This window comes from Thalassophryne amazonica, chromosome 9 (genome assembly GCF_902500255.1).
Source record: "Thalassophryne amazonica chromosome 9, fThaAma1.1, whole genome shotgun sequence".
Classification (NCBI taxonomy): domain Eukaryota; kingdom Metazoa; phylum Chordata; class Actinopteri; order Batrachoidiformes; family Batrachoididae; genus Thalassophryne; species Thalassophryne amazonica.
Genome location: NC_047111.1, coordinates 4,701,059 through 4,727,256, shown reverse-complemented (window position 1 = coordinate 4,727,256; position 26,198 = coordinate 4,701,059). Strand labels below are relative to the sequence as shown.

Below are 26,198 nucleotides of genomic sequence, written 5' to 3'. Positions count from 1 at the left end.
CCGTCTCACCTCTGACCACTTCTTTTTGTAAGACGAGATGAACCATCTGTAACACTCAGTATTTTTACTGCAGCCGAGTATAAGAATGCTTTGACACAGCTGATGTTTTTGTAGAAATAATAGAAATAATGACTCACTTCATTCTGCTGAGCAGCTCAGACTGACTTGTTTATCGTTGCCATTTCCTGCAACAGAATATTACATTTTCCTCTCCAACCACCGTTATATGACAGTGAGTTCATTTATCACAATGAGCAGATATTCATCTTAAAAACCCATTAATACTAATAATAATAATAATAACGTCCACGTCATCAGCACGTTAAAGGCTCCAGTGACAGCAGGCTGACAGTCTGACTGAAAAACAATAAGAGCTCGTGTGCAGGAGATCATTAATAGCTGATCACTGATAATCACCTCCAGTGTTGTCGTGGAAAGCAGGTGTGCACAGTTCATCCCCGTGAACATGAGAACACATTACGTGTGGCATGAATCCTGCACTTTAAAGTGCAACAACGTTTCACTATTATCACAACTCTGGCTCCCGTTTTAATTATTCTGACGTGAGCACAGAGTGCGTTAGTGCGCACGTGTCCATGCAGCACGATGAGGTGCACAGAAATGTCTCACTTTTGTTGGAGTGGTAAGAATCCAAACATCATGTCAGTAACACGTGAGCCCAACACAGGCCTCTTTAGCGGGGGGGTGGTGGGGGCACAACCCCCCTGGGTTTTAGAATTTAGAATCAATGAATCAGAGCCACATGGGTTCACGTAAGAGCTGTTAAAGAATGTAATGGAAGCAAACTCATGATGAAAAACTACAAATACTTTACTTTGGAAAGTACCAAATAAATACACAGTGAAGAAAAAAGTAATCCAGCAGAGACAAAGAGAGAGAGAGAGAAGATGCATCGATAATCATTTTGTAATCAAATTGCAGCCCTCTGAATTGTAATCGAAGCATGAGGTGTACGCAGTGCCTCCAGAAAGTATTCACAGTGCCTCACTTTTTCCATATTTTGTTATCCTTATTCCAAAATGGAGTACATTTTTTTCTCTCAAAACTGTAATCACAACACCCCATAATGACAACATGAAAAAAAGGTTTTTTGAAATTTTTGCAAATTTATTAAAAATTAAAAAAAAAAATCCCTAAGAAATCACATGTACATAAGTATTCACATCCTTTGCTCTATACATTGATGCACCTTTGGCAGCAATTACAGCCTCAGGTCTTCTTGAATATGATGCCACAAGCTTGGTGCACCTACCTTTGGGCAGTTTTGTCCATTCTTCTTTGCAGCACCTCTCAAGCTCCATCGGTTGGATGGGGAGCGTCGGTGCACAGCCATTTTCAGATCTCTCCAGAGATGTTCAATCAGATTCAGGTCTGGGCTCTGGCTGGGCCACTCAAGGACGTTCACAGAGTTGTCCTGAAGTCACTCCTTTGATATCTTGACTGTGTGCTTAGGGTCACTGTCCTGCTGAAAGATGAACCGTCACCCCAGTCTGAGGTCAAGAGCGCTCTCGAGCAGGTTTTCATCCAGGATGTCTCTGTACATTCCTGCATTAATTTTTCCCTCAATCCTGACTAGTCTCCCAGTTCCTGCTGATGAAAAACATCTCCACAGCATGATGCTGCCACCACCATGCTTCAATGTAGGGAAGGAGACTGGTTTCCTCCAAACATGACGCCTGGCATTCACACCAAAGAGTTCAATCTTTGTCTCATCAGACCAGAGAATTTTGTTTCTCATGGTCTGAGAGTCCTTCAGGTGCCTTTTGTCAAACTCCAGGTGGGCTGCCATGTGCCTTTTACTAAGGAGTGGCTTCCGTCTGGCCACTCTACCATACAGGCCTGACTGGTGGATTGCTGCAGAGATGGTCGTCCTTCTGGAAGGTTCTCCATTCTCCACAGAGGAATGCTGGAGCTCTGACAGAGTGACCACCGGGTTCTTGGTCACCTCCCTGACTAAGGCCCTTCTTTCCTGAACACTCAGTTTAGACGGGCGGCCAGCCCTGGTGGACCTGAATGTCTGCCATTTACAGATGATGGAGGCCACTGTGCTCATTGGGACCTTCAAAGCAGCAGAAATGTTTCTGTACCCTTCCCCAGATTTAAGCCTTGAGACAATTCTGTTTCAGAGGTCTACAGACAATTCCTTGACTTCATGATTGATTGGTTTGTGCTCTGACATGCACCGTCAACTGTGGGACCTTACATGTAGACAGGTGTGTGTCTTTCCAAATCATGTCCAGTCAACTGAATTTACCCCAGGTGGAATCCAATTAAACTGTAGAAACATCTCAAGGATGATCAGTGAAAACATGATGAACCTGAGCTCAATTTTGAGCTTCATGGCAAAGACTGGGAATACTTATGTACATGTGATTTCTGTTTTGGTTTGTTTACACACATACACACACACATTTTTAATAAATTTGCAAAAATCGAAATTTTTTCACATTGTCATTATGGGGTATTGTGTGTAGATTTTTGAGGGGAAAAATGAATTTCACCCATTTTGGAATAAGGCTGTAATATAATGAAAATGTGGAAAAAGTGAAGCACTGTGAATACTTTCTGGATGCGTTGTATATATTGATCAATCGATTGATATCCTCGAGAAAGTAGAAAATTTTAAGGACCTCGCACAGTCCAACAGGGGGCATGGCTCACATTTTGGGAGTTACGACATTTGATCATCACCTCCCCAAATTAAAAAATAAAGCAATTTTCTTCCAAGTCTGATCAAATTTGAAGCTTGAAGCCAGCAGCTTCGACTCACCGAAGTAGAAACTGGGCTCATCGTGCAGCTGGAAGAACTTCCCACAGGCTCTGGCGTGAACATCAGCTCCTTTACTGACCAACAGTCTGACGTAAAACAGACTCCTCCTCTCCACGGCGATATGGAGCGCCGTCTGACCTGCAACACAGAATGTAATATTCAGCTAAACTACCTTAATGGTGTTAAACAGTTGGGCAACAAACTAATATGTTTCACAGGTACATTCATAGAGACATAAAAGAACAAGCTAGAGAGGACACTGCTGGCTGCAGAAGAGGTCAGCCTGGCTGCCATCTTATGTCAGAAAAAATCAGCTGCATCTCCATCTCTATTAATCTATTATTCTGTAAAGAAGAAATTCTTTTAAGAGCACAATCGAGTGCAGGTACTGGGAGCTTTTCCTTTCTGTGTATTATATTTAAATTCTGAACAAAGAATGCTTAAATCTGGAGGTAAAGTGGGATTTAAAGGCCGAAATCACAGATGACAGTGAGCCTTTGGAGCAGAAACAGCAAGAATAATTTAAAATGCTGTGATCATGTTAACTCTGGGATGGGAGCGATTTATTGTAAATGGTAGAGAACCGCGGTCGTAGAGCGCAAACCTCCGCCACCACTAGTTTCCAATTCCAAATTTTTAACTTGGAAAAAATTTTCAAGGTCAAAGTTCTGTTAGAAGTGGCTTTTCATAAGCTAAAACATAATACAAAATACAGATTAAAAGGGCTTTTCAATGTTAAAATCCAATATCCACTAAATCAGCAATACGGATCAGATGCGGATCAAACTTAGTCTGTTCACTGAGTGTGCCAGTTTGCACCTCACTGTCACAAATGGGTGATTGAGGCACTTTTGATTAAGATATAATATAAAATGTGCATAAACGGGCTTTAAATTTAAAAGTCCATAAAATCCACAATCCAGATCAGATCCAGGTCAAACGTTTTCCGGTGATAGTGAGTGCCAGTCTGTACCTCATTTTAAAATATGAGAGTGATTGGGGCATGTTTGATTAAGATATAATGTAAAATATGCATTAAATGGGCTTTTCAATATCCAATCCACTTTATTTATATAGCACATTTAACAACAAAAATGTTCTAAAGTGCTGCACATACAGTAGAATCACAATAGATAAAACCCCAGTAGTCAAAAATTAAAAATAAGAAAATTAACAATAAAATTAACTAAAATGTGCAAGATAAATAAATAAATAAATACATACAGCATACAAAAGATAAAACCAATAAAATCTACCAAAATAAAAACAAAACCAATAAAACAGAGGACCACACAACTCACGCAGTGTTAAAAACCAGAGAATAAAAGTGGGTCTTCAGACGAGACATAAAACACTCCACTGTGGGGGCTGTTCGGACATGGAGGGGCAGAGCGTTCCAAAGTCTGGGGCCAGCCACAGAGAAAGCCCTGTCCCCCCTGGTTTTAAGTCTCGTCTTGGGTACCACGAGCTGGAAATGGCCCTCAGACCTCAGAGCACGCGCCGGAGAGTAAATTTGTAGGAGGTCAGTGATGTATTGAGGGGCCATTCCATTCAAAGCTTTAAAAACAAACAATAAAACCTTAAAATCAATTCTAAAATTAATAGGAAGCCAGTGCAAAGATGCAAGAATTGGGGTTATGTGATCACGCTTCCAGGCTCCTGTTAAAAGTCACGCTGCAGCATTCTGGACTAACTGCAAACGGGAAAGAGCCCGTTGGCTAATGCCGAAATAAAGTGCGTTACAGTAGTCCAGACGACTTGAAATAAAAGAGTGCACAACCTGTTCAAAAAGGTTGAAAGATAAAAACGGTTTTACCTCTGATAAAAGACAAAGATGATAAAAGCACGATTTCAAAACACCATTGATTTGTTTATCAAATTTAAAAACACTGTCTATCGTGACGCCAAAGCTGGTGACCTTGGGATGTACAAAATCCTTAAGAGGTCTCAAGTCAACAAGGGCACTTCCAACCAACATAACCTCTGTCTTGCCCTCATTATGTTTCAAAAAATTCTGTGACAACCAAGCCCTGACGTCACACAGACAGTCGAGCAGGGGTGTCAGGGGATAAAGGCTGTTTTTAGCGATAGGCATGTAGATTTGACAATCATCAGCATAAAAATGGTAGGCCACGTCATGTTTTTTAAAAACCTCTCTGAGTGGGAGGAGATAAAGAGCAAAGAGGATGGGTCCCAGGATATTAAATTTAAAAGTCCATAAAATCCACAATCCACATTAGATCTGGATCAAACTTTGTCAGGTGATAGTGAGTGCCAGTCTGCACCTCACTTTAAAATATGAGAGTGATTGGGGCACGTTTAATTAAGATATAATGTAAAATATGCATTAAATGGGCTTTTCAGACACGTTCTGGCATTGTCAATCACTGAAAGGGTTCTGGAATAACATTTGTGATGTCATTTCATATATGTATCGGAAAAAAGTGACACCTTCTCCATATACCTACATTTTTGGAGTTCCCCCACCTGAGATTTCTATTTCTAGGTCACAAGCAAGTGTTATATCTTTTGCCTCTTTAATGGCATGCAGACTTATTCTTTTTCAGTGGAAATCAGCTAAACCTCTGCTATTTGATGGCTGGATTAAGGAAATGCTCGCTATGCTTCAGCTAGAAAAATTGAAATGTTGCAGAACTAATTGCCCTGAGAAATTCTGGGTGGTTTGGTCTCCCTTTTTTGACTATATAAAAACATATACCAAATTGATACCTCCTTTTTGTTAGAATACAAGATGTGACACATGATGGAGCAGGTCTCGCCCTTTTTTTCCCCATTGTTTAATTTGCTTATTTATTTCTTATTGTTTATTTTATTTATTTTTATCCTTATTTATTTTACTCATTTATTTACATTTTTTTTTTTTTTTTTTGCTGGGGTGGGAGGGTGGTTGCTGAATGTGTTGTTCATTTTTGCTTGTTGTTTGTTGTGAAATGAAAAGTTATAAATAAAGTTATTAAAAAAATGGGCTTTTCAATATTAAATACAAAAAGTCCACAAAAACCACAATCTGGATCAGATCCGGATCAAACTTTGTCAGGTGATAGTGAGTGCTGGTCTGCACCTCACTTTAAAATATGAGAGTGATTGGGGCACGTTTGATTAAGATATAATGTAAAATATGCATTAAATGGGCTTTTCAATATTGAATTCAAAAAGTCCACAAAAACCACAATCTGGATCAGATCCGGATCAGACTTTGGCAGGTGATCGTTGAGTGCCGGTCTGCACCTCACTTTAAAATATGAGAGTGACTGGGGCACATTTGATTAAGATATAATGTAAAATATACTGTAAATGGGGTTTTCAATGTTAAATTCAAATGGGCACAGAATCTGTAAATCGGATCAGATCTGGATTAAACTTTACTTTACCTGTAGGATGGTAAAGGATACAAATGCTCTCAAATATGAAAATAATTTAGTCTTTTGTGACAGAGTCATGATTTTTTAAAAATTTATTCTATGTTAAAGATACAGATTTTTCCTGACGTTGCCCTTTGAGCTATGACCTTGACAATTTTATCACTTCTTGCCTATCAGGATATGAATCTTCTTTAAAATTTTCATAACAATATATGAAAAATTGTGGGCCCCAGGCTTTCACAATCAGACAGGGGTGAAAACATAACCTCTGCCAACAAATACAGAATCGTCACTTTTACAGCCAGTTTTCTTGAGATAAGTCAAGAGATGGATACATGAAAATTAAGGATTACAAACAGTTTTGTACTGTAATGAAAATCTGAGTTGGGTCTGCAGTTCTCAAAAACTGAGTGACACGCTGGAGGGAGACGAGTGAGGGAAGCCACCAAGATAACTGCAACAATTGCAGGCTTCTGTGGATGTGACTGAAGAAACAGGGAATGGTGCAACATTTGCCTGTGGCACCACCATTCACAGCTTCATACCGGAGTGGAACTGGACTGTAAAACAGCAAAACCGATCACATCTAGGCTCAGGTTTGCCATGTGCCTCATGGCACACTGCACCCAAAATTTTGCCAGTTTTTTTTTTTCTTTTAAGAAAATCCTCCTCTATACCACTTCATCATGAGGTTAGTAATGCAACAGACAGAAGCTGCCCTTGTAACTCCTTCAGAGGTGTCATGGTTGTTTTGGTGGCTTTCTTCACCAGACTATTTTCATCAATGTTTGAGAACTTGACACAGATTTGCCACACAGTGACATACTCCCCCACTGTCTGTATCGTCCAAAACGTTTTCTGATTTGGGGTTGTAGTATTGCAGCATCATTAATTTATTCATCATGCAGTGTAAACTGTAAAGTAAGACAAATCACTTACTGAATATGTAAGTTTCATATACAGTAGAATTATGAAGCAGATACCACGTGAGCTCAATAACATTTTGCACATATTAGAAAATAAAAGTAGCCTCCTGTCTGCACATGCTGACTCGCTCACTGGTAAATTTTGGAGCAAACGGTCATTTCTTTAAAAGAACATTAAAATGCTGTTTGCGAACAGATGGGCGTGCACTCCAGCGCTAGTGTCGGCCTGTAAGACGTCAGACAAACACGTCACAATGTCACATCATTCAGCTTACCTTTGTAGTAGTTACTGGTGTAGGCTTTGTTCACAAATTCCTTAATGTCGCCCATCCGGTTGGAAATTTCCAGGAAAAACTCCACTGTACTGTTCTTCCCGTCAGTGAGGTGCAGTAAAGCCTTCATCAGCGGTGTTTTGCCATACGACTGATCTGGAAGTGTCGCCGCATGTTAACACAGAGCGCCACAGGTCACTGATGCATTGTGGGATCCTGTGATACTCACACAGCATGTCACTGAGCTTCTGCATGTTGCAGTGGAGGTACTGGTGCAGACCGTCCAGCTTCATCACGTCCCCGCTGCCCGCCGCTTCAAACAGCCTGTCGAGGGTAAACAGCTTGCCCTCTCTGCTTCCAGACGGCTCTCCCAAACCTCGAATTCCTCTGAAATAAATTCATTAATCAATTTTATACCCACACACTGTGCATCCAGAAAGTATTCACAGCACTTTTTTCACAATTTTTTATGTTACAGCCGTTTACCAAAATGGATGAAATTCATTTTTTTTCTTCAAACTTCTACACACAATAGCCCATAATGGCAAAGTCAATTTTTTTTTTTTTTTTTTTTTGGGGGGGGGGGGGGGGGGGGAGGATTTTTTGTAAAATTTATTAAAAATAATAAACTAATAAATCACATGTACATAAGGATTCACAGCCTTTGCCTTGACCTCAGACTGGGGTGACAGTTCATCCTTCAGCAGGACAATGACTCTAAGCACACAGCCAAGATATCAAAGGAGTAGCTTCAGGACAAAATGTCTGTGCATCGATGCTCCCCATCCAACCTGATGGAGCTTAAGAGGTGATGCAAAGAGGAATGGACAAAACTGCCCAAAGATAGGTGCACCAAGCTTGTGGCATCATATTCAAGAAGACTTGAGGCTGTAATTGTTGCCAAAGGTGCATCAACAAAGCATTGAACAAAGGGTGAGAATACTTATGTACATGTGATTTCTCAGTTTCTTATTTTTAATAAGTTTGCACACAAAAAAAAAAATTTAATGTCATTATGTAGTTGTGTGTGTAGAATTTTTTTGGGGGAAAAATAATTTTCTCCATTTTAGAATAAGGCACACGCACACTGAAGTTTGTGATGACATTGTCACACATCTCAAGAGGAATAAAAAAGAAATTCGGAGAATCCCTCTTCAATGTGTGTGTTGCAGCTGTATTCCAAAGAAGAGGAGCGTGGATTGAACATGTCATCAATTATTGAACTGTGCAGAAAACAAGACACAAAGTGAGAAACCTTTGGTATCAAATGTTAATTTGATGCTTCTGTTACAAGTCTGTAAATAAAATTTTCCAATAAGTTCTCATTTCAAAAACTAGTGTACACTCAAAAAGTGGTAACATTTCAGTTAAATATATCATATAGCAGACGAACACACTGATCTTTTAGAAGTGAAATGAAGTTTCTAGTATTTATAGAAAGTGCGCAATAAATTATTTAAACAAAATTGGGCAGGTGCATAAATCTGGACACCCTTGTCATTTTATTGATTTGAATACATTTAGCACTAATTAATGGAACACAAAATTGGTTTGGTAAGCTCATTGACCCTTGACCTCCTTACACAGATGAATCCAATCATGAGAAAGGGTATTTAAGGTGGCCATTTGCAAATGTTTCTCCTCTTTGCATCTCTTCTATTGAGTGGCAACACGGGAGCCTCTAAACAACTCTCAAATGACCTAAGCACAAAGATTGTTCAACATCATGGTTTAGGGAAGGATACAAAATATCTCAGAGATTTCAGCTGTAAGTTTCCACTGTAAGGAACATAGTGTGGAAATGGAAGACTGTAAGGCCCAAAGTGGCAGACAAAGAAAAATCTCAGATAACCTGAAGCGAAGGATGGTGAGAACAGTCATAGTCAACCCACAGACCTGCTCCAAAGACCTACAACATGATCTTGCTGCAGATAGTGTCTCTGTGCATCGTTCAACTATACAGCGCACTTTGCACAAGGAGATGCTGTATAATGCTGTAATGCAGAGGAAGCCTTTTCTGCGTACATGCCACAAACAGATTCACTTGAGGTATGCTAAAGCACATTTGGACAAGCCAGCTTCATTTTGGAATAAGATGCTGTGGACTGATGAAACTAAAAATGAGTTATTTGGACATAACAAGAGGCGGTATGCGTGGCTGAAAAGAACACAGCATTCCAAAAAAAAAAACAACAAAAAAAAAAACTTGTTACCTACAGTAAAATTTGGAGGTGGTTCCATCACGCTGTGTGGCTGTGTGGCCAGTGCAGGTGCTGGGAATCTTGTTAAAGTTGAGGGTCACATTGATTCCAGTCGATATCAGCAGATTCTTAAGAACAATGTTCATGAATCAGTGACAAAGTTGAACTTGCGGCAGGGCTGGATCTTTCAACAAGAGAACGACCCTAAACACTGCTCAAAATCTACTAAGGCATTCATGCAGAAGAACAAGTACAACGTTCTCGAATGGCCATCTCAGTCCTCAGATCTGAATATTATTGACAATCTCTGGTGCGATTTTAAGTGGGCTATCCATGCTCAGAAACCAACAAACCTGAGATGTTTTGTAAAGAAGTACAAAATACCTTCAACCAGAATCCAGACTCTCTCTGGAAGCTGTAGGAAGTGTTTAGAAGCTGTTATTTCTGTAAAAGGAGGATCTGCTAAATATTGATGTATTTTTTTCTGTTGAGGTGCCCAAATTTATGCACCTGCCCAATTTTGTTTAAAGAATTATTGCACACTTTCTGTAAATCCTATAAACTTCATTTCCCTTCTCAAATATCACTGTTTGTCTGCTATATGATTTAACTGAAATTGCTGATCCAAACAACCAATGATTTATAAAGGAAAATCATGGAAATCATAAGGGGTGCCCAAACTTTTACATACCACTGTGTGTGTGTGTGTGTGTGTGTATATATATATATATATATATATATATATATAGACAGTAACAACGTCATCAGTCCCAGGAAGCAGATGGATCCTCCAAGGCTTGGAGAGGCTAATCACCTGAGCTCAGATGTGCTCCAAGCCAGAAAAGTCAAGGTTCTTGGTTCTGAGAAGAGGGAAGGTGACAGACCGGTTCCGCTTCTTCCTAGGAGGAACCCAAATCCCTTCAGTTCAGAGAAACTGGTGAAGAGCCTTGGAAAGAGCTTTGATTGCACCCTAAAGGAAGCAGCTTCCATCAGAGTGGCAAACCAGGAACTACAGGGATGGCTAGCAGCTGCTGATAAATCAGTGCTACCAGGGGAATTCAAAGCCTGGATGTACCAGCATGGCATCCTTCCTTAGGATATTGTGGCCACTGCTGGTCTATGAATTTCCCATATCCACCGTGGAAGGGTTTGAGAGGAGGGTCAATAGCCACCTCCAAAGGTGGTTGGGATTATCCAAAAGTCTGAGTAGCATTGCTATCTATGGAAATACAAACAGGCTGACGCTCCCCATCAGCAGCATCTGTGAAAAGTTCAAGGTTACCCAAAGGAGGGAGGTGCTCCAGTACAAGGAATCCAGTGATCCAAAAGCTTCCCAAGCTGGCACTGAGGTGAGGACCAGAAGAAAGTCGAGGGCACAGGAGGACAGAGCATCAGGCGGAGTCGAGGCTTCATCACAAGGCACTGGTAGGAACTATGGCAGTAGGACATGCAGGACTGGGCAGCATTCCAACAGCCAACTACAGCTGCCTTACAGGCAAAGAAAGGCTGGACCTTGTCCAAAAGGAGGTGAGAGCTGGAGTTCAGTAGGAGCGTGCAAGCCAGATGGTGGGACTGAGACAGCAGGGCGTTTGGACCAGATGGGAACAAGCCATGGACAGAAAGATCTCATGGGGTGAGTTGTGGAAAGCTGAGCCTTACCGCATCAGGTTTCTCATCCAGTCAGTATACGACATGCTGCCAAGCCCATCTAACCTCCATAGGTGTCAACCTGACTCCAGAAAGAGCAAGGAGGGTGCAGGTTTCTTTGTAAGCACCAACTCCATCAGGTGATTTCACTGATTAACAGTAGTTCATGAACTAAGAAATCAAAAAGCGAGGTGTCTCCCCTCAGTGAAATGTTAATTTCACAGCAGACGGGATGAGTTCATCAATGAAATCACCTGGTGGAGTTGGTGGTTACAGAGAAACCTGCACCCTCTTTGCCCTTTCTGGAATCAGGTTGACACCTATGAACCTCTTCTGTTGGGGCAAGACAGAGACACTAGCATCAACCTTGTGCCAAGGATGAGGAATCCTGGAACATCTACTCAGCAGTTGTCCCAAAGCCCTTGGAGAAGGCCGCTACCATTGGCACCATGACCAGGTGCTGGAGGCGATTGCTGAAACCATCTGCAATGCCATCTACCAGCGTAAATGCTTCCAATTAGCAAGAAAATAGGTAGTATTCATCTGAGCAGGAGAACCACGCAGGTCCCAAGCAAGAGCCCAAGTGGGCCTCCTGGGAACAGCTTGTGACTGGTAGATGAGGGTGGAGGTTGGAAAGCAACTCAAATCCCCAGAAACCATCACTGAGTCAAGACTAGAGTCCAGACGTTGTGCTGTTCTTTGAGACATCCAAACAGGTGGTCATGCTTCAGCTCACAGTGCCCAGGGAAGAAAGGATGGAGGAGGCCAGCGGAAGGAAAATGAAGAACTATACAGATTTGGTGGAGGATAGCCACAGTCCGAGGTGGTGTGCACAGTGTATGCCCATCAAAGTGGGGAGCAGGGGCTTTGCAGGAAGATCACTATGCAAGGCCTACAGCCTCCTGGATGTCACCGGTGCACGCACAAGGAAAGCCATCAGCGAGGCCCAGAAGATACAGAAAAGGCCTCAAGATGGTTATGAATCGTGCAGGACAAGAAGTGGGTGAATGCGGCTTGAACACAGACCAGAAGTGATCACTCCCAGTCGGGTTGCCTAGGTGAGGGGTCTGAAGTTGAAAGACCCGAAACCCCTTATGATCCCAGGTACTTCACTGATGATGTGTCCAAGCGCATCAGAAGATGTATTGCCCAACCATACACGCATATAAAACAAATAGGACTCAAGCATGCAGCTTTATACAGTGCATCTCGAAAGTATTCACACTGCTTCACTTTTTCCACCCATAATAACAATGTGAAAAAAGTTTTTTTTTAAGATTTGAGCAAATTTATTAAAAATAAGTAAGTAATAACTAAGAAACTACATGTACATTCACAATCTTTGAGCTCAGGTGCCTCCTGTTTCCAATGATCCTCCTTGAGATGTTTCTACAGTTTATTTCGAGTCCACCTGGGGTAAATTCAGTTGATTGGACATGATTTGGAAAGACACACACCTGTCTACATATAAGGTCTCACAGTTGACAGTCAGAACACGAACCAAGCATGAAGTCTGGAGGGTTGTCTGGAGGCACAAATCTGGGGAAGGGTACAGAAACATTTCTGCTGCTTTGAAGGTCCCAATGAGCACAGTAATCTGTAAATGGCAGACATTCAGGTCCACCAGGGCTGGCCGCCCGTCTAAACTGAGCGTTCAGGAAAGAAGGGCCTTAGTCAGGGAGGTGACCAAGAACCCAATGGTCAATCTGTCAGAGCTCCAGCATTCCTCTGTGGAGAGAGAAGAACCTTCCAGAAGGACAACCATCTCTGCAGCAATCCACCAATCAGGCCTGTATGGTAGAGTAGCCAGACAGAAGCCACTCTTTAGTAAAAAGCACATGGCAGCTCACCTGGAGTTTGATGAGACAAAGATTAAACTCTTTGGTGTGAATGCCAGGCATCATGTTTGGAGGAAACCAGGCACCATCCCTACAGTGAGGCATGGTGGTGGCAGCATCATGCTGTGAGGATGTTTTTCAGCAGCAGGAACTGGGAGACTAGTCAGGATTGAGGGAAAGATGAATGCAGCAATGTACAGAGACATCCTGGATGAAAACCTGCTCCAGAGTGCTCTTGACCTGAGGGCGACGGTTCATCTTTCGGCAGAACAACGACCCTAAGCACACAGCCAAGATGTCAAAGGAGTGGCTTCAGGGCAACTCTGTGAATGTCCTTGAGTGGCCCAACCAGAGCCCAGACCTGAATCCTATTGAACATCTCTGGAGAGATCTGAAAATGGCTGTGCACCAACGCTCCCCATCCAACCTAATGGAGCTTCAGCAGTGCTGCAAAGAGGAATGGACAAAACTGCCCAAAGATAGGTGCACCAAGCTTGTGACATCATATTCAAGAAGACTTGAGGCTGTAATTGCTGCCAAAGGTGCATCAACAATTATTTAGTCTGTGGGCCAACATGGGAATACACGCCCCCCCTCCCCCAACTCTATGAACCTATGTTTAGGTTATCTTGCTGTTTGCTAGGTAATATATTCAAACACTTCAACACTAACAATGTTTTACACTCAGAATACTTTAGACATTAGTGTTGTGCTACTGCATTGGAACAACAACAATATTTGCATAACCTGTAACCTTATATACCTCACTGAAGAATTTTGGTGGTTTTGCCTTATGAAAAATGTTAATTATATATATTACGTCTCTATGTTGTGTGAAAAGAGGTAGTGCATCCCAAAATGTTCAATGTTAACCTTCAGTTTCATTCATGAGACACTCTTAGACTTCAGGAAAATATAGGTTCATAAAGTTGTGTGTGTGTGTGTGGGGGGGGGCGTGCACTTATACCCATGTTGGCCTGTGGACTAATTGAGCAAAGGGCGTGAAAACTTATGTATGTGTGATTTCTTAGTATTTTTATTATTTTTAATCAATTTGCAAAAAAAAAAAAAAAAAAATCATGTCATTATGGGGTGTTTTGAGGAGAATTTTGAGGGGAAAGAAATTAATTTACTCCAGTTTGGAATAAGGCTGTAACATAAACTGTGGAAACGGTGAAACACTGGGAATACTTTCTGGATACACTGTATGTAGTTGGCGCCCAAAAGTGAAACGGCTGCAGGTTTTGTGTGAATAGATGCAGCAACGTGATGATGATCACTGGCAGAGATCACAACATGCCCGCATGCAGAAGCTCACTTGTCAAAGGTGAGATCGAATCTGTTCTGCTTTGACTCCTCCAGTTCCTCCTCGTAATCCGTGTCCATTGGTACTTTGGGTCCATCTTTGCTCGAGCTCAGAGCAGAAACCAGACCGTCCTTCTTCCCCACTTTACCCCGCGACCTCTCCTCCTCTGTCCGGTCATCGGCCTCCAGAGTTATGCCGAACATCTCCGACTTCTTCATCTTCACCTCTCCGGGTCTGAGTCAGCTGCAGCAACGTTTCTAATCCTTAAACAGTCCAGAGGTGGAGAGTTCTCCTCCTGTAGACCTCGGAGCACAGACACGTTCCAGTCAGCAGGCTGTAGACACTCTCTGGCCACAAACATGTGATGTTTCAGCACAAAAGACTTTATTTATTAGAAGATGATTTCCGTGACGGCACCATTTCATTAGGCGGACACATCTCTGCAGAAAAATCAAATCCTTCTCAACATCATTTATGTCACAGAATCAGCATTAAAGCAAAATTCGCCCCATTAAAATTGAACATTTTTATCTAAAAGTAAATGTTTTTGTGAAGGATAAAACAGGAAGCTTTTCTTCGGTTGCTTCTTGTTCCCATTGTGTGTGAAGAATTACTGAGTCAGTGGAAATATTTTGAGATCATGACAAGAATAGCAATATATAGAAACACAGCAGGAAATGATGCTGTGAAAAACATGAAGCTACAATGTGTAGGATTCAGGGGTATTTATGATCATAAACATTCAGCATTCAGAAGCATGTGTTCATTAGTGTAAAGCTTTTGAACCAAACCAACCTGGGTCCAGACAAGTTTTGGCTTGGAGCTTCAGTCCTTTGTTTCATAATTAATCAGGATTTTTAAAGTAATTTTCATTGTCTCTTCTGGAACAAACGCTTCCTAAAGTATGGGACCATGCCACTATTGTCCCTGATGCTAAGAGCAATATTCCTAAAACCGTGAATGATCTCAGAGCAGTAACGCTCACCTCGCTGCTGATGAAACCGCTGGAGAAACTGGTTCAGCAGGAGATACTGAAGCAGGTGGAAGATCAGTTAGACATGAAGTTCAGCTTGATGTCAGCAGCACCTCTTCTGCTTCTACTGACGGCACTCGGAAAAAAATGGAGACCAAAATGTGCCAGACATTTTATTACATCATCCTCATCACTCACAAACAATTTGAATTTCGAGCCTTGAACCTGCAGCTTCTTTAAGGACATTCAGTGAGACCTTATTATCACGATTATCATCCACTGATTTTAATCAGACTCTTCAGACTGGAGGTTTTAACTGGGACTGGTCGTCTCTGGTAGATTAAAATCCATTCATGGTTCAACTTGTCCTAATTTCAAACTCGCTTAGAAATCTTCTCTTCTTGATTTATATTTGACAAATGCTCCTCATAAACACTCCGATATTGGTATATTTGCAAATTATGTCAGTGACCACGGTGTCATTGCCACAATTAGACAAACCAAACTTCAAAAGTCAAGACCTAGGATTATTCTTAAAAGAGATTTTAAGTATTTCTGTCAACAAGCCCTTTTTTAATGATTTAAGGGTTTACGACTGGAAAAGAAGCTCTCTTATTTACGTGTATGATGCAGCATAAACCTGGAATTATTTTTATGATGCTTTTTATTACAATCATAAATAAACATGCCTCCCTTTAGTAAATTTAGGGTTAAAGGCTGAAACAATCCACGGTTTACCCCAGAGGTGTCCAGTTCACTACAAGAAAAGGACCTCGTCTGGGCTCAAGTCAGAAAAACAAAACTGAAAACTGTGTTTTACCTCTTCTATTAGAAAGGCTAAATGTGATTTTTAACAAACCAAAATGACGACCAACCTTAACGACCCCAAGAAATTTTGGAAAGTAATAAAATCCTCTTATGGGACTGTAACCACAATTTAACTGCCAGCCTGCACTGTGAAAGATTACTGTACGTTTACTGACAAATTTGATATTTTAAATGGTTTTAATGAACATTTTATTTCATCAGGTTCTTTATTTGAATCTTCTCATGAAAACGTCAAGTGAGGTTACCTCTGCTGGATTATGGTGATTTACTGTTTTTCACTGCCCTGATCAGTGTCTTAAGAAATTAGATACTGGGTACCACTGTGCTCTGCGTTTTATTACTGGTTGTGGAAACTGCACACATCATTGTATTTTCTATGCTATTGCTAATTGGCTGTCCCTCTTATGTACACAGGTTCTGTCATTGGTTGATCTTTATATACAGAATTATTCTTAGCATAGTTCCTCCTTATCTGTCTGTCTACATGTGTAGAACCCAAAATCAATGTGACCTTCACTGTCATTCTGTTCTACAGATGGTCCAAAGAGTGAGAACTTGGAAAAAAGCTTTTAAATATGCTGCTCCTTCCACATGGAATAACTTACAGACTCAACTGAAAAGGTCAGAACTGCTCTCCATGGGGGAGTTTGTGATTATGAGGGAATGAGAGGAAAACTTCCTTGGTCAATGTGACTGCTTGTCATAGGCGTAGGAGGTGTGGTCTATTTGGGGGGGGCGAAACCAAATTTGAGTGTGATATATTTATTATTGACCAAGTTTCATTCATGAAGTCAGTGGTGTGTATAAGTGAAGAGTTATTGGTCCATGTCCTCGGACAACACAGGCACGGGCAGGAAACATACACCTGTTTATCAACCAAATGTCACGAACAAAATGACAAGAATAACCAAAACCACTTACTTGTGGAAGGAAATATTGTCTCCCTTGTTCCTCCATTTGTGGGATTGCCAACATGGGCAGCTTTCCGGTATATTCCACCTGTTTCTTGACGAGACTAATTGACCTTCTGTGCATGCTGCCTCCTGACTTGCCCAGAATTAAAATGGCAACCACTCCTCCTTGCCGGGACACGGCTCAGTGCAAGTGCGGCCTCTAGTACTCATATACAGTGGGGAAAATAAGTATCTGACCCCCTGTCAATTTTGCAGGTTTTCCCACCTACAAAGAATGGAAAGATCTGGACGTTGTTGTTGTTCATTCGGCTGCTCCCGGTTTTTGTTCGGGGTCGCCACGGCGGATACAACCGCATTGGTAATTGGCACAAGTTTTATGCCGGATGCCCTTCCTGATGCAACTCCAGTTTTACCTGGAGAAACGCACACAGCCGCTGGTGTTCCAAAGAGGTCTCCCATCCAAGTACCAACCAGATCCTGCTCTGCTTAGCTTCTGAGATCTGACAGGATCAGGCTGACACAGAGCAGACCGGCTGCCAGTAAATCACATTGTATGATTTTTAAATAATTAATTTGCATTTTATTGCATAAAATAAGTATTTGACCCCCTAGAAAAACAGAGCTTAACAATTGGTACAGAAACATGTGCCTGCCATTACAGAGGTCAGACGTTTCCTGTAGTTCTTGACCACGTTTTCGCAAACTGCAACAGGGATTTTGGTCCACTCCTCCATACAGATCTTCTCCAAATCTTTGAGGTTTGGAGTTTCAGCTCCCTCCAAAGATTTTCTATTGAGTTCAGGTCTGGAGACTGGCCAGGCCACTCCAGGACCTTGAAATGCTTCTTACGGAGCCCCTCCTTAGTTGCCCTGGTTGTGTGTTTGGGGGCATTGTCATGCTGGAAGACCCAGCCATGATCCATCTTCAATGTTCTTACTGGGGGAAGGAGGTTGTTTGCCAAAATCTCGCAATACATGACCCCATCCATCCTCCCTTCAATATGGTGTAGTCATCCTGTCCCCTTTGCAGAAGAGCACCCCCAGAGTATGATGTTTCCACCCCCATGCTTCACGGTTGGGACGGTTTTCTTGGGGTTGTTCTCATCCTCTAAACATGGCAAGTGGAGTTGATTCCAAAAAGCTCTATTCTGGTCTCATCTGACCACATGACCTTCTCCCATGCCTCCTCTGGATCATCCAGATGGTCACTGGTGAACTTCAAACTAGCCTGGACATGTGCTGGCTTGAGCAGGGGGACCTTGCTGCCCTGCAGGATTTTAAACCATGACAGCATCATGTGTTACTAATGTAATCTTTGTGACTGTTGTCCCAGCTGTCTTCAGGTCATTGACCAGGTCCTCCTGTGTAGTTCTGAGCTTTCTCAGAATCATCCTTACCCCACAAAGTGACATCTTGCATGAAATCCCAGACCGAGGGAGATTGACAGTCATCTTGTGTTTCTTCCACTTTCTAATAAATAATCATAACAGTTGTTGTCTTCTACCAAGCTGCTTGCCTGTTGTCCTGTAGTCCATCCCAGCCTTGTGCAGGTCTACAGTTTTGTCCCTGGTGTCCTTAGACAGCTCTTTGGTCTTGGCTATGGTGGACAGGTTGGAGTGTGATTGATTGAGTGTGTGAACAGGTGTCTTTTATACAGGTAACAAGTTCAAACAGGTGCAATTAATACAGGTAAAGAGTGCAGAATAAGAGGGCTTCTTAAAGAAAAATTAACAGGTCTGTGTGAGACAGAATTCTTGCTGGTTGGTAGGGGGTCAAATACTTATTTTATGCAATAAAATGCTAATTAATTATTTAAAAATCATACAATGTGAAGTGAAGTGTACCTACAATAAAAATTACAGACCTCTCCATTCTTTGTAGGTGGGAAAACCTGCAAAACTGACAGGGGGTAAAATACTTATTTTCCCCACTGTATATAACCTCTTTGGTTGGTCCACAGGTGGCCTTTAGTTCTCTTACTCTCCACCAGGAGGCAGCACTGCTTGGGCTTTGGACTGGAAGGAGTCGACTTCATGCTGGCATTTACAACCCTCGACCCTGGCACTAGACTCTATAGAGTTGAAGACATCTGTTTGACTTCTACACTGATGATGGTCATCACACTTTCAAGTAAAATTTCATCAACAATTTTTTTTTCTTGGCCTTTGGAATATTTTTTAGACATAAACATGGCCCATGCCCAAATTTCCCAGCCCATCTGCCAAAATTTGAGCATTTTGCCGAGTCCAGGGGGGGCAGTTTTAGTTATAATCATTAGTTTTCTTGTTTTCCCCTTTTTGACTTGTCACGTTAGAGTTCTTAGGTTTGCCCCTTGTGTTCTGCTCACGCCAATTATTTGTCTGTCTTGAACATGTCATGTTTCTCACAGTTAGTTTTTCTGTCATTCACTTCTATTGCTTTGCAGTGATGCTGAAAAACTAATTCATGCATTTATTTCCTCTAGGCTGGACTACTGTAATTCATTATTATCAGGTTGTCCTAAAAGTTCCCTGAAAAGCCTTCAGTTAATTCAAAATGCTGCAAATGTGCTAACGGGGACTAGAAGGAGAGAGCATATCTCACCCATATTGGCCTCTCTTCATTGGCTTCCTATTAATTCTAGAATAGAATTTAAACTTCTTCTTCTTACTTATAAGGTTTTGAATAATCAGGTCCCACCTTATCTTAGGGACCTCATAGTACCATATCACCCCAATAGAGCGCTTCGCTCTCAGACTGCAGGCTTACTTGTAGTTCCTAGGGTTTGTAAGAGTAGAATGGGAGGCAGAGCCTTCAGCTTTCAGGCTCCTCTCCTGTGGAACCAGCTCCCAATTCGGATCAGGGAGACAGACACCCTCTCTACTTTTAAGATTAGGCTTAAAACTTTCCTTTTTGCTAAAGCTTATAGTTAGGGCTGGATCAGGTGACCCTGAACCATCCCTTAGTTATGCTGCTATAGACTTAGACTGCTGGGGGGTTCCCATGATGCACTGAGTGTTTCTTTCTCTTTTTGCTCTGTATGCACCACTCTGCTTTTAATCATTGGTGATTGATCTCTGCTGTCTTCCACAGCATGTCTTTTTCCTGGTTCTCTCCCCTCAGCCCCAACCAGTCCCAGCAGAAGACTGCCCCTCCCTGAGCCTGGTTCTGCTGGAGGTTTCTTTCTGTTAAAAGGGAGTTTTTCCTTCCCACTGTCGCCAACTGCTTGCTCACAGGGGGTTGTTTTGACCGTTGGGGTTTTTCTGTAATTATTGTATGGCTTTTGCCTTACAATATAAAGCGCCTTGGGGCAACTGTTTGTTGTGATTTGGTGCTATATAAATAAAATTGATTTGATTTGATTTGCTTTGCACTGCTTTGTTTTTCCCTCCTGCACTCTCTTGCCTCCTGCATACTGCTTTCTGGAACCTTCCACACACCTGCTTCACATCACCCTGATTAGTTTACTCCTTATTAAAACCCTCACAGTTCCACAGCTCACTGCCCAATTGCTGAGTTTGTTCACTTTCTCGTTTTTAGTTTATGTCCTGTTTGCTTCTCAGTGTTTTGACCTTGCTTGTTTGCTCTGACCTCCGCCTTGCCTTAATCCTGAACTCAGCTTGTATTTTGACTCTGCCTCTGTTTTTGCCTGCAATACTCCTCAATGCCGTTGGTATGACCTCAGCTTGACCACGTCCCAGCCTGCACCCTGTCTGATACCTCTGCCTCATTATCTGACTACCTCTGTACTGAATCTGCTGCCTGGTCACAAGATAAAGCCTTTTATTCATTACAACCAGCCATGTCTGTGAGTCTGCATTGGTCTCTTACTGCTTCCAGTGTCAATCCATCATGAGTCCTGACAGTAGCCATCAAACTGCTCCTTTGGTAACTGGTTGGTATCCAAGTATCAAACCCCTACAGTAAGACAGGAACCACCCTAAAGACTTGAACCTTCATTCTCCAGCAGAGGGATCTGCACCCTGTCGCGGGAGTTCATGACTCCAAAAGCTCTTACCAGGTGTCTCTCGAACTCAAAGGTCAAGGACCGAGAAACACAAATGTGAAAATCGCTCTTCCGGTGTTGCAGACCAAACGGTCCACTCTTAAAAATCGGTCCGCCTTTTGCATCTGCGCATGCGTCACTTCGGACCACAGCAGCACGTCTGAGACAGAGTCTCTTCACCCAAAGCAATCAAATGGATTACAGTGGTCCCTCATTTATCAGGGGAGTTACGTTCTAAAAATAACCCGTAATAGGCAAAATCCACGAAGTAGTCAGCGTTAGTTTGTACAACTATTATAGATGTTTTAAGGCTGTAAAACCCCTCACTACACACTTTATAAATTTTCTCAAACAGGCATTAACATTTTCTCACTTTTTTCTCTGTGTAAACACTCTCTTTTTTCTTCGGGGCGAGAAGATTATAAACAGACACACGCAGAACACAATGCGCGTGCTCTCCCGTCGCTCACTGCCTCTGGGGGTACGGATGCGGGACCCGCAAAGAATCCAAGTCGTGGCCACAGAGCTCTGCGGCTGTGGTATACTGAGACCCTGTGGCGCTGTGGATTTCTCTGCAAGAAATCTATCCTTGTGGGCTGCCGGAGCGCTCCGCATCAAAACAGCGAGCGTAGTCTCTGGACCTGTTGCCAGAGTTGGCGCAGCTCCGCACAGCAGAGAGGGGGGCGGGGTGAGTGGCCCGCTGCAGTGTTTACCGAGCCTGCAGACTCAGTGAGCGCATCGGAGGCAGTGAGAGCAATCGCGGTGATGCTGACCGGTGCCACGACCGGCCCGCCTGGTAAGGACGCAGAACACAATGCACTGTTAAAAAATAAAAAAAAATTAAAAAGCATGCAAAATTGCACTAAAAAAAATCTGCAAAACTGCGAGGCCGCGAAAGGTGAACCGCGTTATAGTGAGGGACCACTGTAATGGGATTATGAACCATCAGATGATAAAGGTAAAACCTTTTAAATAATTCTAAAGTCAGTTTTAAGCAGAAACGATGCAAAATTCCGTGACGCTTTGAAATGTCCGACGCGTAGTGAACACATCGGCTAGCAACTCGTTTAGCCGCGGCGCTCTGATCACTTCCGCCACCTTTTATGATGAAATAACGCTGAATTTATGCAGAAATGATTGTTGTACAAAAAGTTCAGATATCTGTCACTGAGATAGATGATGACTGAAGGCAGTTTGAAGCAGAAACGAGGTGTTAATCCGTGAACCTCGTCATCAGGGGGGACCGATTTACTGTTCGGAAGCAGATTGAGGTCCACATTCCAAATACGATGCAATCAGAACAGATTGTCCACAACAGCAGTCTCACTTCACAAATAACACAATCTGCATTGTATTTTTAGTTTACACTGTGTCATGGCATCATCAAAATAACTGAGCTACCCATTCAAGTGGACATTATTTACAACGTATTTAAAGAAGCACTGATGAATTAATAACAAGGCCATCTATAAGAATGACATCTGTACAATTAAAACAGCTGAGCACAGAGCCGGACACACAGTACTGTGCCAAGGCGATCTGGCAAAAGCACCATGGAGGTTTGCCACCATGCTTCCAGCCAAGCTGCCAGGTGTCTTGTCGAGCCACGGTATTCTTTCCTCACTCCCCCGGCACACGATGGCTGCCCACTCAGTTCAATGAAATCGCTTTGCCCCAAAACAGAAAACGTACGTACATTATATTTTAATTTCTACACCTTCACCATGGGATACAACAGTCTGAAACACCAGGATTATCACAGATTACTCACTACAGCATGTCCTAATTGGGTATCCGATTGTTTTCTTTTAGCCACTATAGCAAACATTCATGTGCCAGAAATCAGCAGTCAGAAATCTGCTGAGGACACATGTGTGTGATGGACAATATCAAAGAGACAACTCTGCACCAGACCACACCTCCTTTTTAGGCCAACACAGCCACATGAGCATGAGTGATATTGTAATTTAGAGGATGCAGGTGCTGGTTGTAAAAGTAACAACTGTGATGGGACGAAATTAGCAATGACATTTTGTGCTAAGCTTAGCAACAGAGATGAGATAGAGTGCAGGATGTTAAATGGCTCGTGTAAATTTTTGTATGGCATTGGGGGGGAGGGGCTATAGCCCCATGAAGATCCTCCTCGGAGCCGCCTATGATCCACATAAAAAGCTCAGGAAAAATCTATTTTTTTTTTTTAAACAACAGCACATTCATTTAGCATCCCAGTCCTCTCTCACTCGATGCAGAATGTCAAAATTCTCATTTCATCCTATTTTTGCTACTAAAACATAAACTACAACTTCTTTGACATGAATGACGCAGGACCTGCCCAAACCCATCACAGAGGACAAAACACATCACGCCTGTTTCAGCAAATCTTCACCGGCTCCCTGTCGACATCAGCTCTGATTTTAAAATGTAATAATTCTAACAACACTCAAACCGTCACTATCCTTCCTCTAGTCAAAGTGAAACATTAAAGGAGACAAAGCTGTTGGTTTTACTGCACTTTTAAAACTCTGCCTAACCTTTTAAAAGAGAAATAAAATAAAATGTGTTATTTGCTTTCATTTAGTAAAATTTAAAGAAAATATTTCCATGCATCACTGTGCCTATTGTGCAGCTGTGGACACGACTTCCACACATTCCATCATGCTGCACCCTTTAAAAAGAGACAGATTGATCAAATTCTGCTTAATATTTACATATTTTAAAGCCATAAATATAAAAAAAATAATTCATTAATAAACACAGACAAAACTACTGCCTCCTTTCTGCAGTCTTACATGTACACAACTGATTTCAAATATCCAAAATATGAGCTTGTACAATAACAAATATACATATTAATTCTGAGTGTGATGGATTCAAAGGGAGACAAATCACAAGGAGATGGTAAACAAAGACCTCGACAGACTCACCAGAATAACTCCAAAGCTTTGTTATCATCAGATTTTCACATTGAAAGTAGACAAAGAGGCGTCTCCTGCAGACAGCTGCTGAATCCTGTTGTTAATATGAGGGAGACGAGAGCCGGAGTCAGAGGAGATAAAGTGACCCGCCCCGGAGAGCATCAGAAGACCACAGAGGAGCTGAGCACTTGAAAGGATGCTGCACTGACCATCAGCGCAACACAACCACTGACGATCAGCCATCAAGTCAACAAGAAAACTACATTAAATCCTTAAGATAATCCACACAACCCTGATAGGAAGTATTCGACTTTAGAGCAAACTAAATGTTTTCATTTTCTCACCTTTTTGTTGCTCAGGTTCTTAGAGGTCACCAGACGTATTTCCTGTGATGTGCACTCACTCAGAGTTCTTGAGGAGGCGATCTGCCCGTTTCCTTTCTGAGAAATATGTTTCCTCATTTGATGAGCAGGGTGCACGCTCAGCACGCTCAGCCCGCAGCTTGCACACAGCAGGAAGTGATACTTTGCTCCAAGTTATTACAGTAAGTCAAGAGCCATGAAATCAGGCACCAGATCGATCAAGAAACGTGACACAGTCCCATCTTCCCTTGTTTTTAAAGACACCCCCCCCAACAAATGTGCTTCTGCATGCTGTCTGTGCACACGATTCTAAGACTTCAATCAGTGCACAGTCGTCTCAACCTCGTGACCTCCAGCCGCATGCAGAGGGTTTTGTTTGTTTTTGTCATGGCAGTTGAAATTAACCGTGTGGTGCAGCCTGACAAACATGAAAGAAACGCCAAGCTGCTACACTACAGGTTTTCATTCTTGAAATCAAAGACATCAGAGGGCCTGATTCCTCTGCAGACCAAGTCCAACACTTCGAGGGAGCGCACAGGTGAGTAGATAAACACATACATCACAAGAATCTTTCATTTTGTGATACAAGCATGGAATTTAGCACAATGGTACTTCTTGGTCTTGCAAAAAAAAAAAGCCACTTCAATTTCCAGGATGGCAGCCATTTTTTCAAGATGGCACCTGGAATTACAGTAGTGTTCAGAATAATAGTAGTGCTATGTGACTAAAAAGATTAATCCAGGTTTTGAGTATATTTGTTATTGTTACATGGGAAACAAGGTACCAGTAGATTCAGTAGATTCTCACAAACTCAACAAGACCAAGCATTCATGATATGCACACTCTTAAGGCTATGAAATTGGGCTATTAGTAAAAAAAAAAAAAAAAGTAGAAAAGGGGGTGTTCACAATAATAGTAGCATCTGCTGTTGACGCTACAAACTCAAAACTATTATGTTCAAACTGCTTTTTTAGCAATCCTGTGAATCACTAAACTAGTATTTAATTGTATAACCACAGTTTTTCATGATTTCTTCACATCTGTGAGGCATTAGTTTTGTTGGTTTGGAACCAAGATTTTGCCCCGTTTACTAGTGTGCTTGGGGTCATTGTCTTGTTGAAACACCCATTTCAAGGGCATGTCTTCTTCAGCATAAGGCAACATGACCTCTTCAAGTATTTTGACATATCCAAACTGATCCATGATACCTGGTATGTGATATATAGGCCCAACACCATAGTAGGAGAAACATGCCCATATCATGATGCTTGCACCACCATGCTTCACTGTCTTCACTGTGAACTGTGGCTTGAATTCAGAGTTTGGGGGTCATCTCACAAACTGTCTGCGGCCCTTGGACCCAAAAAGAACAATTTTACGCTCATCAGTCCACAAAATATTCCTCCATTTCTCTTTAGGCCAGTTGATGTGTTCTTTGGCAAATTGTAACCTCTTCTGCACGTGTTTTATTTAACAGAGGGACTTTGTGGGGGATTCTTGTAAATAAATTAGCTTCACACAGGTGTCTTCTAACTGTCACAGCACTTACAGGTAACTCCAGACTGTCTTTGATCATCCTGTAGCTGATCAATCAATCAATCAATCAATTTTTTTTATATAGCGCCAAATCACAACAAACAGTTGCCCCAAGGTGCTTTATATTGTAAGGCAAGGCCATACAATAATTATGTAAAACCCCAAGACTGGTTGTGGCTGAGGGAGAGAACCAGGAAAAAGATGCTGTGGAGGGGAGCAGAGATCGATCACTAATGATTAAATGCAGAGTGGTGCATACAGAGCAAAAAGAGAAAGAAACAGTGCATCATGGGAACCCCCCAGCAGTCTACATCTATAGCAG

The 26,198-nt window shown here is 42.1% G+C and overlaps 1 protein-coding gene across 5 annotated transcripts in view; it reads right to left on the bottom strand.

Moving 5' to 3' along the window:
- The window catches only part of trpv1 (transient receptor potential cation channel, subfamily V, member 1), a 50,920-nt gene extending 26,533 nt beyond the window's left edge, over nucleotides 1-24,387 (bottom strand). Inside the window, exons 1-7 of one of the 5 annotated variants that reach the window (XM_034177513.1) lie at nucleotides 24,323-24,387; nucleotides 23,988-24,072; nucleotides 15,350-15,461; nucleotides 14,377-14,659; nucleotides 7,602-7,759; nucleotides 7,376-7,528; nucleotides 2,792-2,929 (exon numbers count right to left, since the gene is read on the bottom strand). In XM_034177513.1, coding sequence (XP_034033404.1) covers nucleotides 2,792-2,929; nucleotides 7,376-7,528; nucleotides 7,602-7,759; nucleotides 14,377-14,582 — 655 coding nt within the window. In that variant the 5' untranslated portion in view covers nucleotides 14,583-14,659; nucleotides 15,350-15,461; nucleotides 23,988-24,072; nucleotides 24,323-24,387. Of the gene's footprint in view, nucleotides 1-2,791; nucleotides 2,930-7,375; nucleotides 7,529-7,601; nucleotides 7,760-14,376; nucleotides 14,660-15,349; nucleotides 15,474-23,987; nucleotides 24,119-24,322 lie in introns of those variants that run through there. The other 4 variants (XM_034177511.1, XM_034177514.1, XM_034177512.1 and 1 more) reach the window with 4 other exon arrangements.
- Between the last annotated feature and the right edge of the window lie 1,811 nt (nucleotides 24,388-26,198).